Genomic DNA, 14894 nt, shown 5'->3' with positions numbered 1-14894 from the left:
CCCTGTTTCTTTTCCTCCTTTTTTTTTTTTTTAAACTGGGGTTTCGGGACTTCCCTGGTAGCGCAGTGGTTAAGAATCTGCCTGCCATTGACATATATACACTACCAAATGTAAAATAGATAGCTAGTGGGAAGCAGCCACATAGCACAGGGAGATCAGCTCGGTGCTTTGTGACCACCTAGAGGGGTGGGATAGGGAGGGTGGGAGCGAGATGCAAGAGGGAGGGAGATATGGGGATATATGTATATGTATAGCTGATTCACTTTTTTATACAGCAGAAACTAACACACCATTGTAAAGCAATTATACTCCAATAAAGATGTTAAAAAAAGAGAGAGAAGCTGATGTGATCAACAACAATTTTATCATATTATACATTATATTATGATGTACAAATCAATAACTTAATTAAAGAGTGATATAATTAGAATTTTTTAAAAAAAGAATCTGCCTGCCAATTCGGGGGACACAGGTTCAATCCCTGGTCCGGGAAGATCCCACATGCCGCGGAGCAACTAAGCCCGGGTGCCACAACTACTGAGCCTGCAAGCCACAGCTACTGAAGCCTGAGCGCCTAGAGCCCGTGCTCCGCAACAAGAGAAGCCACCCGATGAGACGCCCACGCACCGCAACAAAGAGTAGCCCCCGCTTGCCGCAAATAGAGAAAGCCCGTGCACAGCAACCCAGACCCAACACAGCCAAAAATAAAATAAATAAAAATAAATAATAAAAAAATAACAAAAACTAGGCTTTCCCTAGGTGGGTCTCTCTGTTGAAAGCATGCACAGAAAATCAGGAAGACAGAGAAAAGTGCACAAATCACAAGTGTAGAAGTCAGTGAATTTTCATAAAATAAACAGACCCATGTAACCTGTACCCAGACCAAGAAGTACATCATTGTCGGCCCCATGGAAGTCCCCCTCCAGTTCTCGCCCGGTTGCTAACACTCCAAGTTAACCACTTTCTTGACTTCTAACATCATAGGTTTATTTTTGCCTCTTTTGAACTTTATATAAATTACATCATATTTTTATGTGCTTTTTAATCTCTGGTTTCGTTTATGAGATTCTTCCCTGTTGTTGCCTGTGGCAGTTGTTCTGATTGATTTAACCACCATACAATCTTGCAAATAGTACCACCTTCTCTAATGAAAAGAGTCTGATTATGTGAGGCAGATAAACAAAAGAATAAATAATAAATAACAAAAGGTTATTTACATTTCCTTTCTATGCACTGTATTGGGGTAGAAAGTCTTGGAATCTTGACAAACACAACTCTGATATATACAGAGCTGTATTAAAATTGCATTTAGAATGATCCCTTATATTAGGAACCTAAAATACTCAAACTCCTAGAAGCTGAGAGTAGAATGGTAGTTACCAGGGGTTGGGTGAAGGGGGATTGGGTAGGTGTTGATCAAAAGGTACATAGTTTCTGATCCCCAAGGTGACTAAGTCCTAGAGACCTGCTGTACAGCATGGTACCTATGGCTAACCATACTGTATAATATATGTAAAAATTTAAGGTAGATTTTATTTCAACGTTCTTATCACACACACACACACACACACACACACACACACACACAGAGGGAGGGAGGAAACTTTTAGAGGCAATGGCTAAGTTTATGAGATTATTTAGGGTGACAGTTTCACAGGTGTATACTTATCTTCAAACTCATCAAGGTGTATACATGAAACATGCCCAGCTTTTTTGTATGTCAATCATATCTCAATAAAAAATTGCATTTAGTTATAGTTTTTAGAAAATTTATATTTGGGGTATATTGTGATGCTTTCACTTGCTAATAATAGGGATTTAGGACCTGTCTGAGCCCCAGTTTTTCTCATCTGTACTGAGAAACCCTCATAGTGAGGGCTTCAAAGTCAAATGATAGAAGTACACGAAGGGCCTCCATCCTGATTTTTCCCAGAGATCAGTAATAAGATCATGCTTTCCTGCACAGAGCTTGGGCCCAACTTTTAGGGCACCTGAGGTCTCTTATCAGCTGGGCCACTGGCTTCATCACTGCTAAAATCTGTTTCCATGCTTTCCAGCTCTGAGCAGCTCGCTATTTGTGGCAAGGCTGAGGTTTCCCATTGCCCTTTCCTGTTGCCCTGCCTTTCTCAGCATCTCTCCTGCCCAACACCTTTCTGCTAAAACACACACACACACACACACACACACACACACACACACACACACACACACACACACACTCTGCTGAATTTGCATGAAAAAAATGGGAATATTGAAATGTGAGCTAAATATTAGCTGAGCCTGAAAATTATTAAAGCAGAAGAGGGGAGATCATTGACTGAAAAAAAAAGAATGTTACTCAACAGTTTGTACAGTGTTGTCTATTCTTTTCTCTTTTTTTCTGGCCGCGCGGGGCGTCTTGTGGGATCTTAGTTCCCCAACCAGGGATCAAACCCAGACCCTCGTTAGTGAAAACACGGAGTCCTAACCACTGGACCGCCAGGGAATTACGAGTGTTGTCTAGTTTTGATTATATACATGCATACATGAAAGGATATGCACAAGGGGGATAGCAATGGTGATTTCTGCTTGGTAAAATGTGACATTTTTATCATTTCAAATTGTTTGCTTCTCTGTAATTTTCTTGTTGTCTACAATGTCTACAATGCACCTATGTCCTGTCTGTAATAATAAATGTGATATTTGCAAAATGTGCATTATACTTAAAGGTTTAGAGTCTGGTTTTGTGTGTATTCTCCTATTCTACCTTCCTTGTGAGAACAGAGTAAGTATTTTTCGTATGTTCATTTTTCAGATAAAGAAATGTAGCCTCAGGAAAGTTAAGTAACTTGCCTGAGGTTACTCTCAGAAACAAGAGGCGGGACCAGAACCAAGCCAGGTCTTCTGAGTAAATACTGCACAGTAAATATTGGGCTAATGGCTGTGTTAGGTGGATCAGAAAAGGGAAGAGGAGACTCAAGAAATGACAACGTTTAGGAAAGCAGTTACACAATTTTAAATAGAAAAGACCCAAGGGTAAGATGGCACTTTAAATACAGCAATTTCAGGAATGCATGCATTTTCAGCCCTGAGGTGAATCCTCTATTTTATTGACCGAGATAGGGTCTTGCCCGGAATCTTGCTCTGTTTAACCTCTGATTTAGCTTGTGCCTTAAGGTGAATTAGAGATAATCATATCTCTTCAGTGTTTATGGCACAGAGATGTTGCAAGGATTAATGGGTAGTGTGCTTGGCGCTCCTTTGAGAAAAGAGCTATAAGAATGTCACGTATTATTACCAGACTGATACTAATTATAATTGAATAATTATAATTATTCAATGCAATACTTACCAGACCTACAGAAGGAAGTAAATCTTCCTTTGTCGCTCTTGTTGAAGTGAAAGAACAAAAGAAGGGGAGAATAGAAGGGAGGTTCTCCCTGCTCCTTCTTCTCCGGAAATTCTTGACAAGTAGGGTCACCCCATGGCCACAGATGGCCCCAATACCTTCCCTTATCCCCTTGAGACTTGCTTCTGGGGTGCCAAGCATCGTTCCTTCTCAGAGTCATTTTTGTAAGAAAAGGAACAAAACCAGCTTCATGGGCATGTAACCTGTGCAACTGCACAGGGGCCCTCACTCCAGGGCCGCAGAGTTAGTCTTGAAACTCATAATATTATTATCTTTGTGTTTTGTAAGTAAAGTCGGATGGGAAAATGGAGCATATACTCCGTGGCTTGAAGCCTTGGCTCACGTACTGTCTCATCTCCTGCCACCTACCTGCTTCCCCTGGACGTGTTCTCAGCCACCTGTTTCCCTGATCCTTGGCACCCCGGGGCTCAACCAGTATCCATGTCTCTACCCCAACCCCATGACCACTGCTGCTGTCCACTCCCAGCGGGGGCCTGGGTGCAGGTGCAGAGAGGATCTGAGCTGGACATGGGTGCCTTGCAAAGTCTCAGGTGGGGAATGCCCTGGGCCGGCATGGCTGTACCATGGTAGACAGAGGCCATGTCTTGGTGGGGGTGATCCTCTTGTCCACCCTGATCCAGGTATCTAGCACATCCTGGTGCAGAAGTTATAGCACCTTTAGGGGTCACCTGTCTGCTGGGGGTTGGGGCATTGGTACCGTGGTGAAGGGAAATGTCTGCCTTTCTCAGAGCCTGCCCTGGGCCGGGGCATAGCACGCAGTCTGGAAGTTGGCAGGTTCGGGCACCCCAGCAACTGGTAAGCTGTGCATGTGCCCTAAGTCAGAGGCTGCAGGGCCTCTGGGGTCCTATAAGGGTCTGCACACTCCTCCTGGTATCCCTCTGCCTGAAGTAACACAATTTTAAAGAGTAAATAAAACACACCATGCCATTCATTAATTGTGACAAATGTGCCGTTTTAAGATGTTAGCTATTGGGAAACTTGGATGTGGGGTATATGGAAACTCTTTGTGTTAGCTCTGCAACTTTTCTGTAAATCTAGAACTATTTTTTAGAAGTTTATTTAAAAAATACAATACCGGGCTTCCTTGGGGGCGCAGTGGTTGAGAGTCCGCCTGCCGATGCAGGGGACACGGGTTCGTGCCCTGGTCCTGGAGGATCCCACGTGCCGCGGAGCGGCTGGGCCCGTGAGCCATGGCCGCTGAGCCTGCGCGTCCGGAGCCTGTGCTCCGCAACGGGAGAGGCCACAGCAGTGAGAGGCCCGCGTACCGCAAAAAAAAAAAAAAAAAATACAATACCACCATGACAGGTCGAGGGAGAGCAAGTTCAGAAGAAAGGAAAAAGCTTATATTTTAAGACCTTTCACAGCACTTTTTCCTGCTTTTTGAAAAGGGACTATGCATTTCATTTTGCACTGGGCCCTGCAAATTATGGAACTGATCCTGACTGTAAAACCCCTTGTTGAATATTCAGTTCTTCTATCTCCCTTCCTATTCCTCCCCCCACACATACCAGGTTTGGGGGTTACTTTTACTGCCGTTAATAATTATACTCCTGTGTGCTGATCACCTACTGAGAACTGGTTACCATACTTTCTATACTTGGTTTCATTTAACCCCTTTATAACTTTATGAGATGAATCTTCTTCTCCTTATTTTAAGATGTGGGAAATGGAGGTCCAGAATCACACAGTAAGTGGTAAGAGAGAAAGTCAAAATGCCCGAGCCTCAGTCCAAAGCTGGTGCTCTTTTCACAGCGCTACAGATGTATCCTCAGCCTCTAGATACCCAAGTATCGATATTTTCAGGCTGCTTGGGCAGGCACTGTGGTTTCCATCCCTCGGAGTATTTACTGAGTATCTACTAGGTACCAAGCACCGGATCTTGTGCTAGAGCTACAAAGTTCTAGTGTGGAGGCCAGTCTGAGCTGCACTGGTCCTTTCCTTTGGCAGTACCAGTAAGTAGCTGGGGTTTGATGCTCCCATCCTTAGCCCACTCTGACATCTGTGCCTCCTGCCTCAGTTACTGTGATAAGAAGGCTCTAAAACGGCACATAAAGAAAGCCTTGGCCATGGATTAAGAATCTGGGAAGGGACAAGTTTTCATTAACTTCAAATTTTAACTTTTTACCTAAAGAAATATTGTGGCTGACCAGAATCAGAGAGGGCAGTGAAATAAGTTCCTGCCATATCCACTGGCCAGTCCCTGGCAGCTCACTATTGTCCCAACTCTAGGAGCATGCGTGTGTTCATTCTGTGTAATAGACAAGGAATGAGTTGTGGCGATGGTACTTAACTGGAAGATCATTGACGAGTTCTCTTCCTTCTTCAGTGCTTCACTGCTATAATTACCATATTTTCTTTGTGGGTGGAGATCGGATCCCTTTTTTCCTCTTCCGGGAGGAGAAGTGTAATATATCATCCCGCAGTCAGTTCAAAATGCTCCAAGCAAGTTACTTACTCCCCACCACCAGGGTGAATGTCTGATCTTGAGGACCACAGGTTGTGATATGGAAGACGCCAGGGTCGTGAAGCATGAGTACCTGGGAAGTGGTTGGACTTTTCTTTTATGAGAGGCCAGGAGGGAGAAGGGGAGGATTCTGTCACTTCAGGAAAAGCTTCCTTGGATGAAGCGCTCTTCTGGAAGGGCATAGAGGCAAGGGGGTGTTTCAGACACACAAAAGAGTCAGTGAGGAGATTCTTCCTGTTGAAGCAGCATGGCAAAACTGAGGAAGAAAGGAGGGAAGGTATGTGCAAGTCTGGCTTGAAATGAGTTTCACTAAAAACACTTCAATTCTTGTCTGCACATTTTTGAGGCGTGTGAAAAGAAAAATGGAGGAAGTCACCTTCAGTGGTTTTGTGGCTTTTTAAGTATGACATACAGGATGTTGAATTTTAACCCCTGTTTATCCTGAAGGGTAGGCATATGTGGGGGATGAACAAGACACCTATTCTTTGAAATGTGCGTCGGTGCCAAGTGGCTCCTTGTCACTTGGAATCTCTCTCCTGTTTATTCCCTTTTCTGCTTCAAGTGTGAGTGCCACACACATAAAAGTATTCAAATAATAATAAAAAAGCTATGTAATCTCCCTAGGATTTCTGCATGAGCATATGAAAAATGTATTCTAAATATGACAGGAATGTGTGAGTCTTTTCCTTATAATAGAATTTCATGTGAGATTTTTAATTTTATTAGTGCCTATTGTGTGCTTGCATTCCAGAAAGCTTGGTAGAGTTAAAGGATGGTGTTCCCTTCAAAAATCAGTCATGTATGCGGGAGAGTCTGACTGGCTTTTATAACTGTCTGTAGCATCATTGGTTCATCTAGCATTTATAAAATTAATTTCAGTGTTTATTAACATAGGGTTCTTAAGTCAATAACCTTAAGTATTAGCTTAGACTCACGAACTTTTGGGTATGAAATGACGTATTGTGAACACTTAAAAAGAGTTTCATTACCCAGCAAAAATATGATCTTAAAAGCAATAAGTTTTGAATGGGCCACTGAGACATATTTACAGAAAGTCTGGATTCCTACAGTGACAAATCCGAGGCCCCGGCGTTAATCAGAAAATCTGCGGCGTTCACATCTGGCTCCACCTGAAAGTCTGGTTCAGAATTTCCCTGTGATCCTGGCAGTTGCAGAAGAGAAGTTTTAGCTTTGTTTAGTATAACAAGAACTGCCTGACTCCCCAGCCAATAAATGTGTTCATGTAAAACTCCAGACAGTTTCTCTGAGACTGCACTCTTATCAGGGAGACCTCATTTTGCCTCTACTTAAAAGGGAGACTCGCAAGAGAGGAAGACTTGTGCTGGTCAGTGTTTGCTGAATTGAAAGTTATTCCAACATTTGCACATTCCCCAGAATGAATGACTGCTTAGCCTTCCAACAACGTAACTGTCAGTTTCCCCCCTCCAGTTTTCGATTGTACGTTTCATTTAGAAGAAAAGCCAAATGAGAAAATGCTTTCCTCATTTCTCCTCTAGACTGCAAACACTCAGAAATGACATCACGCACCCTAAAGAACCCCAAGATGACGAAGGCAGAGAGAGCCTGAGAAAACTGACTGCTTCTGCCTCGAGTTTTAGGACTCATGTATGCAGATGAGCTTTTAAGAGCCGGTTCCCCGCCTTCTTCCTCAAAGGAAGTTTCTTGGTAGATCGCAGACACCTCATCCAGCCTGGGGGCGGGGGTGGGGGGGGTGGGGGGGGTGAAAACTTGGCACGAGCCATTCCGGGCAGAGCACCGGATTTGTTCTCCTGGTGGAGAGAGCTGGAAGGAAGGAGTCGGCGTGCAAATAATGAAGGAGCACGGGGCCACCTTCAGTAGCGCCGGGATCAGCGGCGGCAGCGGTGACTCGGCTATGGACAGCCTGCAGCAGCTCCAGCCTAACTACATGTCTGTGTGTTTGTTTGCAGAAGAATCTTATCAAAAATTAGCAATGGAAACGCTGGAGGAACTGGACTGGTGCTTAGACCAGCTAGAGACCATACAGACCTACCGCTCTGTCAGCGAGATGGCGTCTAACAAGGTAAGAGATGACCGTTTTATTCATTAAAGTGTGACCGCGCGGGGAGCTCCGGGCTGCCCTGGCCTGCGCCAGCAGCAGAGGTGCACGGGGACGCCACTGTCAGCTTTGTTGATCTGCCTCCGATGATTCTGTTCCAAAGTGCTCCACTTTGCTTGCGTCGTGATGCTACAGCAAAAGTTTAAAATCCTCAGCAGGCTTTAATTCCTAAACTTCTTTCTTAGTGATGCTGTGCGGAATGTGTTTAAGGTGAGGGGTGTTTATGAAGTGTACCAATCACCATACAAGTGAAAATGCTGTTTTTATTTTTTTGTAAACAGTTATCAGGAAGATAAAATCTGAATGAATCCATAGGGTAAAATGTTGCGTTGCAGTCAGGTGTTATATATGTGTGTCTGAACAAGAAACTAATGTGATTTCTGTATATCGATGGTGAGAATGGTTTGCCCTGAAGTTTCATAAATTCTGAAATTCTCCTCAGAAGGATGTTCTGATATTCTCCAACATTTCTTTTGTGATGCTGATATAACCTAAGATTAAAAAAAGAAACAATATACTTTGTCTCCAAAAAAGAAAGTTATTTTTTTAAAGTTTGCTGCTTTACAAAGTGGAATCATGAAATGAAGTTCCACCCGTACTGCAAAGAAATGGTTTTATGTACCATGCCCAGGCAAAACTTAGTGTTGAAGAGCTTTAATTATCTACCATTATATCATTTGTTTAAGTAACACCTGGATTTAGAGTGCTAATTTATGTAGTGAGAGTTGTTGCTTTTTGTTTGTATTTTTCTCTTGGAGACTGTTGATTTTATATCTATCTATCTATCATCTATCTATCTATATGCACACATATATGTGTCTGTGTATGTATTATTTTAATTGAAAGCCTTAACACTGCACCCTCATAAATACACATTTCAAAATCCCCAATCATCCTAGCCTGAGGCATTATCTTATTGTCTTAAGGTTCTGGGGCTGGGAAGAGATTTTGCTCCACACCTGCCAACATGCCCTTTCCAGCCCCACATGTGTGTCCCTCCTCCCTTTTTCCTGGGGTTAAAAGTATCACCTTCCCTTCGAGACTTACTGGCTCCTGCTCAGAGGATCTGAGTAGAGGAAGCATCATGTCCTGAAGGTTGGCGGGGTAAGAGGGGGTGGTATAGAGAGTGGACTTTTCTTACTCTTGTTTATAGGTTAATGAAAGGGCAAAAAAAGTAAGCCTCTCTCAAATTTTAGTTCAGATTCAACTTGGGAAAAAAAAAGGTTTGAGTTTTAACTATTTACTGACTTTTCTCTGAAGTTCTCAATTTAAGCTAAATTCTGGGTTTTTCCAGGCTGTTGTAAATCTCAACCAGCTGCTTCCCCATGAGGAGGGCGTAACTGCATAACTTCTCCAAACCACACTGGAGTTCATGTAGGAGGATTTTCACACAGGCTTTAGCCTCCTGTGAAACATTCACAGATACTCTGTTCTTTGCATTTTGTGATCATTGATACGCATGCAAGATGGAGATCTGGTATTTAGGGGTAGTTTTTTAGCAGGTTTCACCATAAAGGACACCCTGAACTTTCTTCTGGAGTCACTAAGATAAAGTGGGCAACTTTCTCCCTCTGGAGAAAAAGATTACTCATTGAGAAACTGCAAATTGCCATTAGTTTTCGTTTCGACTGTTGATGCCTTGTAGATTCTAACCAGGTTTGTGTCTGGAGTGCTGAAATTAGACATTGTCTATCTTGCAAATTTATTACAAATGATCTCATATTCAGTGTATAGTTACTGAGGCTCTGACACCAGGGACTGTGTAGGACCTAGTGAGAATTCAGGCTTCCGCTCCTCCTTTATGGTGTCCTGTGCAGGAAGCAATGAAAGTTGAATGGAGCTAACCCTAAAGAAAGGGCTAAACCTTAATGCTGACACAGTTAGCTTAAGTAGAAGGCATGCAGCTTCACCTATTTCTAGAGCTACAGTGGAGAGGTTGTAGGGCAAAGCAATTACCCAGTGGATGAATAATGTCCAGATGACAGCTGAAGTCAGTTTCAATTTTTAAAAAGATCTGTCTCTCTTTACTTAGCTCTCTCTTTACCTACCCCCAATCTCAAAGTCTTGATTATACTGATAATCATCTCAGGGTTAATCCATGGCACATATAATATAATATAATGTGAATATTATTGTCGCCACCAAAAAGAAATTGATCTATACCAGTTTAGGGGGAACTGAATTACCTGTGGTAAAACTAAAATTCACATTTAATTTTAAATATTCTCAAAGTTATTTGAGTGTTCCATCTGAGCTACTGTTTAAAAATATCATCTTCGTCATCATCATCATTACTGTGTAGTCTTTTTTGATCATCTTCTGCTTACTCTCACTGAACACAGGAGCTGTGGCAAATCTCTGAGTTACAGACTTGGAAGTAAGTGTGAAGATGTTCTATACAGGAAGTTTGTGAAAAGCATGGGCTTTGGAGTCCAAAGATCATGGTTCAGATCCTGTTTCTATCATTTACTAGCTACTTGACCTAGGCCAACTTACTTAACTGCTCTAAGACTCAACTTTCTCATATGTAAAACAGGGATGAACGTGGTCCCTACCTTACTGGGGTTGCTGTGAAGATTGAGATAATGCATCTAAAGCACTCAGCAAGGCCCCTGATGTGAAGCAAAAGTTCAATAAGTGATAACTTATTAATAACATCTGCTACATCTTTGCATAAAACCATCTGTCTCTAGTTCTGATCAGCTAAGTGACTGCTGAGTTTTGTTTGCAGCCTCTGAACTTGCATGAGAGTGGTGATGGGAGTGCCTGTGTTTTGCTTAGGGGTTTGGAGATTACATGTATGCCAGTCTACATGCAAATGGTAGAACGTCAACTGCGTCTAGTAGAGGAAAACAAGTAGTCTTTATATTTACTTCATCTGGGTAGGGATGGATTTGTTTGTTGCATTTTCTTAACCCTTTTGAAGAAAACCGTGACTCAAAGATTGCAACCATCCCTAGTGTGCTTCAGAGCCCAGAGAGTAAGATGAGGAACTGTTTCTGTGACTTACAGAAACATAGTTTTTCCCTTGGCTCAAATTTCCCTCGTTCCTTAATGCTGGCCACAGGCCAAATGGAATTCCAGAATTACAGGGAAAGATGCAGCCAGGTGGGTCAGTATCGTAGATTATTTCCCCCCAAGAATTACAACAAGATGGAATATATTAAATTGTCTTTCAAGATGAAAAGGATATCTAGTGAACCTTCTGCCAGCAGCTAGACGCGTGAGAGCTGTTTTCTTTAACCACAGATTGCCTTCTTAGATTTGTTCATTAATTTTTTGTTTCAACTTTTATCACCTCCTGAATTAGAAGAATTGTCTTACGCTTCAGCGAAATGCATCAGAGCATGAGTTCCTCAGTGGCAAAACAGTCAGATGTTTTGAAAACAGGATGCTTTGGCTGCGCATTATAAAAAGAGGAACGGAAAGAGAAACAGTATAGAAAGGAAGAAAGCAAATAGCCTCAGCAGGGTCCCCAGCCCAACAGCGGCATAAACACTGACCTATCTTCCTGACCTTCACTGTAGCTCAGTTCCTGACCTCGTGTCACCAAAGCCAACCGACGTCATTGGAGGAGGAGAGGAGGAATGGCGCAGCTGCTGTGAGGGTGACTAGAATTTCCTGTCTCCTTCCTGACAGACGCAGGCTGAAAAGTACAGAGTTGCAACAACAGTGGCTGAGGAAGGACCGACACAGAACAATCCCAGTGAGGTGGCGTTGTGACTGAGGGGAAAGAGGGAGCTTTGACTGAGAAACAGTGTCTCTGGCCTAAAATTTTCAGGTGAAAAATGTCAAAGGGGTTATTCGTACCCGGCATGTTGAATGTCTTTCAAAAGATGTAATACACAGGGGCTTCCTTGGCGGCAAAGTGGTTGAGAGTCCGCCTGCCGATGCAGGGGACACAGGTTCGTGCCCCGGTCCAGGAGGATCCCACATGCCGCGGAGCGGCTGGGCCCGTGAGCCATGGCCGCTGAGCCTGCGTGTCCGGAGCCTGCGCTCCGCAACGGGAGAGGCCACAGCAGTGAGAGGCCCGTGTACCGCAGGAAAAAAAAAAAAAAAAGATGTAATACCCACTAAGGAGCTATCTTCAAGCAGCTGGTCACTGACCTAACTTTCCCCCACAAGTCCCCCACTACACTTTTCTTTCTCAACTAGCTATGCCCTGGGGCTATTTTATGTGTAGTACAAAGGTTTGGGCCTTATCAATGAAAATGGATGTTCTGTTGTTGAAAAGAGCAGTCCCGAATAATATCAGTACTCTCCTGAGAATGGAGCACCAGGACCCAGCATTTCAGTAAATGTTTGCTAAGGAAGTCTATAAGATGGGAACGGGAGACAGACGGACCTTTTTCTCTAAAGGGCATCAGAAAGTCCGCTACAGATACCATGACAGGGGAAATGAGTCCTCTCAGCTCTACAGGTTTATTTTTCCGATTCTTCAGGTGTAGCCGTACTAGAGTACCAAACGTGAAGCCAACTACTTGCCTATGCTCTTGGGTGGGAGGGAATTAAGTCATCGAATTCTACCAGCCTGGAGCCACCTGGGACCCAAGCTGCATGTCACTGGAATGTGACCATGATAGGTTGATTCCCTTACAGTTGGTGAGTCATTCTCTATCCAGTCGTATAATTTGTAAGGATGGGAAATGTTGGATCCAGCAGAACTGAAAGGAAATAGATCTTATTGATCAATGGATTCATCTTAGAACTCTGTTGGGAAGATGATAGACAGGTAACCAATTATTGAAAGGGATTAATTCCACTTTGGCACAAAATTGAATGACATGATTAGAGCAGTGCCCCCCATGGGGCAGGAGTACCCCTCTTCCTGGGCACTGTGCTTATAGAGAGCCTAGCCTAGTCTGTACCCAGCTGTACTCTGCTCCAGGACCTGGGGAGGCTGCTGGGTCGAGGGAGCACCTGTGCTCCCCCTTCCATACTGCATCTACCCTCACATTGTCTGCTCAAATGGCTTTGAACTCACTTCCAGGGCCTATGCAGGCCTCTTACCTGGGTGTGCTACAGGAAAGCATACCTTTAAGCCCAAGGAGTAGCCAAGAGGCAGCAATCTGGCTTGAGACAGTAGTGTGGGAGAAGCTTGGACATGCAGGCTGTCTAAGCAGAGGGTGTACTTATGGGACCTACATTCAAGGTCCCTGGTGGTGCTAGGACATGGGGAAAGAATGGGGCAGGGCGTGGTCCATGAACTAGATCCCCCTGCACTACCATATCCAAGGTGTTCAAGTTTTCTAAATTCAGTCTGGCCTTCCATAGGAAGGGATGTCTGTCAAAGTAGGAGTATTGGAGGTAGCTCAATTTATATCCTTATACAATTAGACTTATGATATGTGGCTCCACAAATGTTGGAGGAGACCTCGGATTAGAGGGCAGAATAGAATAAAAATCAGTTCTGATGGCCAAGAGGGGGACTCATAGAGTGTTTTGGTCCAATTTTTCTTTCTCTACTGCTCAGATATGTATGGTACTAGAGACAGCAAAGTGGAAAGAGCCTGGGAATAAGCCATGAGTTTGAGTTCTAGCTCTGCCTTTATTGAGGTGTTTTATCTTAAACAGTTAAATCATTTTGAATCTTTGCATTTTCTTAACTACAAAAAAAAATTGTTGGAGAGGACTGTCTCCATGGTCTACTTCAGCTCTTGTATTTATCAATAGAATAATAATAGTGAACAACCAATCTATTTTTGCAGGTGTATACTTTGTGTGCAGATATTGTGCTAAGCTCCTGATCTACATTCTGTCATTAATACTCACAGCAACTCTTTGGATAGGTACTGTTATTATCCCCATTTTACAGATGAGTAGAGTGTGGCTTAGAGAGTTGAAATAAATTGCCTAAGGTAAAGATGAGAGCCAGGATTCATACCCAGGGCCATCTGACTCACCACCAATGACCCCAATGGGACAGATAAATATAGAAATAAAGAGATAGTTAATCATTCTTATAAGGGAATTTTGTTGTGGTTTCTGGGAGGTCTTATTCTTCTAACTCTGGCTATCACTGATGGGTAGGTCTGGTTCAGAATCCTAATCTGCAATTACCATATTCTGGGCCTCCAAATTGGCCATTAATAACCTCCAGCTCTGTCTTTGTGGCTGGGAAGCAGTGTCCATTAACATAGAAGAGGGGGAAGAATAACCATAGTTATAGAAAATGGTTCTAAAGCATCCATAAAACTGTAAATAATGATATTAAACTAATCCACTGTATCAGTTTGCTAAATTCAAGGTCTATTTTTTTCCCCAAAGTCTTCTCTAACATGACCTAAGATAAGATAGTAAGTTTTGTTTAAAGGACTTTAGCCTACCCTCTAATTTCCCTTTTACCTATCCCCCCTCCCCCAACCCCCGAAATAAAAAGAAAACAGAGGCTATTCCTGTAATTTTTTTCATTTTATTACGATTAAAATAATTGGGGCAACTTCATCATATACTATGTCCTTTCCAATGCATGCAATATGACCATAAAACAGAATAGCGATGTTTCTGTAGCAGTAATCAATATAGGGAAATTTCCTAGAAGTAACATGGAGACTGTCTCCCTTAGATTTGTCTTCATGCAGAGATGAAATAGAAAATTAAGTTGTTTATTCTTTATCCAGCATTATTTCAGTTACTCCTTCTGACAAATTAGAGTTGTATTATTGAGTGTAAATCAGTATTCCACGTTCTATTCTTATCAAAACCTAAATCGAAGATTTTGAAATTTGTTTAGTGCTTTGTAGTAAATTTGATCGGTAATCTGTTTTACTTAATTGAAATACTTTTGCATTGGTATTTACAGAACCATTTTCTCCACTGAATTCTAATCCATTTAGCCCACTTAACTCACTTGAAAGTACCCAAGTGAACAAATCTCTAAAAAACAAGGAGTGAAGTGAAGGAACATTACCATTGATTGGTGC

General features: G+C 42.7%; 1 protein-coding gene across 2 annotated transcripts in view; it reads left to right on the top strand.

Moving 5' to 3' along the window:
• Positions 1-14894, top strand: part of PDE4B (phosphodiesterase 4B) — a gene marked incomplete at its 5' end in the record, with an annotated part of 486456 nt that overhangs the window by 436897 nt on the left and 34665 nt on the right. For both annotated transcript variants that reach the window (XM_082833868.1, XM_082833869.1), the window contains one exon: positions 7823-7935. In XM_082833868.1, coding sequence (XP_082689994.1) covers positions 7823-7935 — 113 coding nt within the window. The remainder of the gene's footprint in view (positions 1-7822; positions 7936-14894) is intronic.

The sequence above is a fragment of the Leucopleurus acutus genome (assembly GCF_964270905.1).
Source record: "Leucopleurus acutus genome assembly, chromosome: 2".
Lineage (NCBI taxonomy): Eukaryota > Metazoa > Chordata > Mammalia > Artiodactyla > Delphinidae > Leucopleurus > Leucopleurus acutus.
Note: the sequence above shows the minus strand (reverse complement) of the source record. Positions and strands in the feature narration are given on the sequence as shown.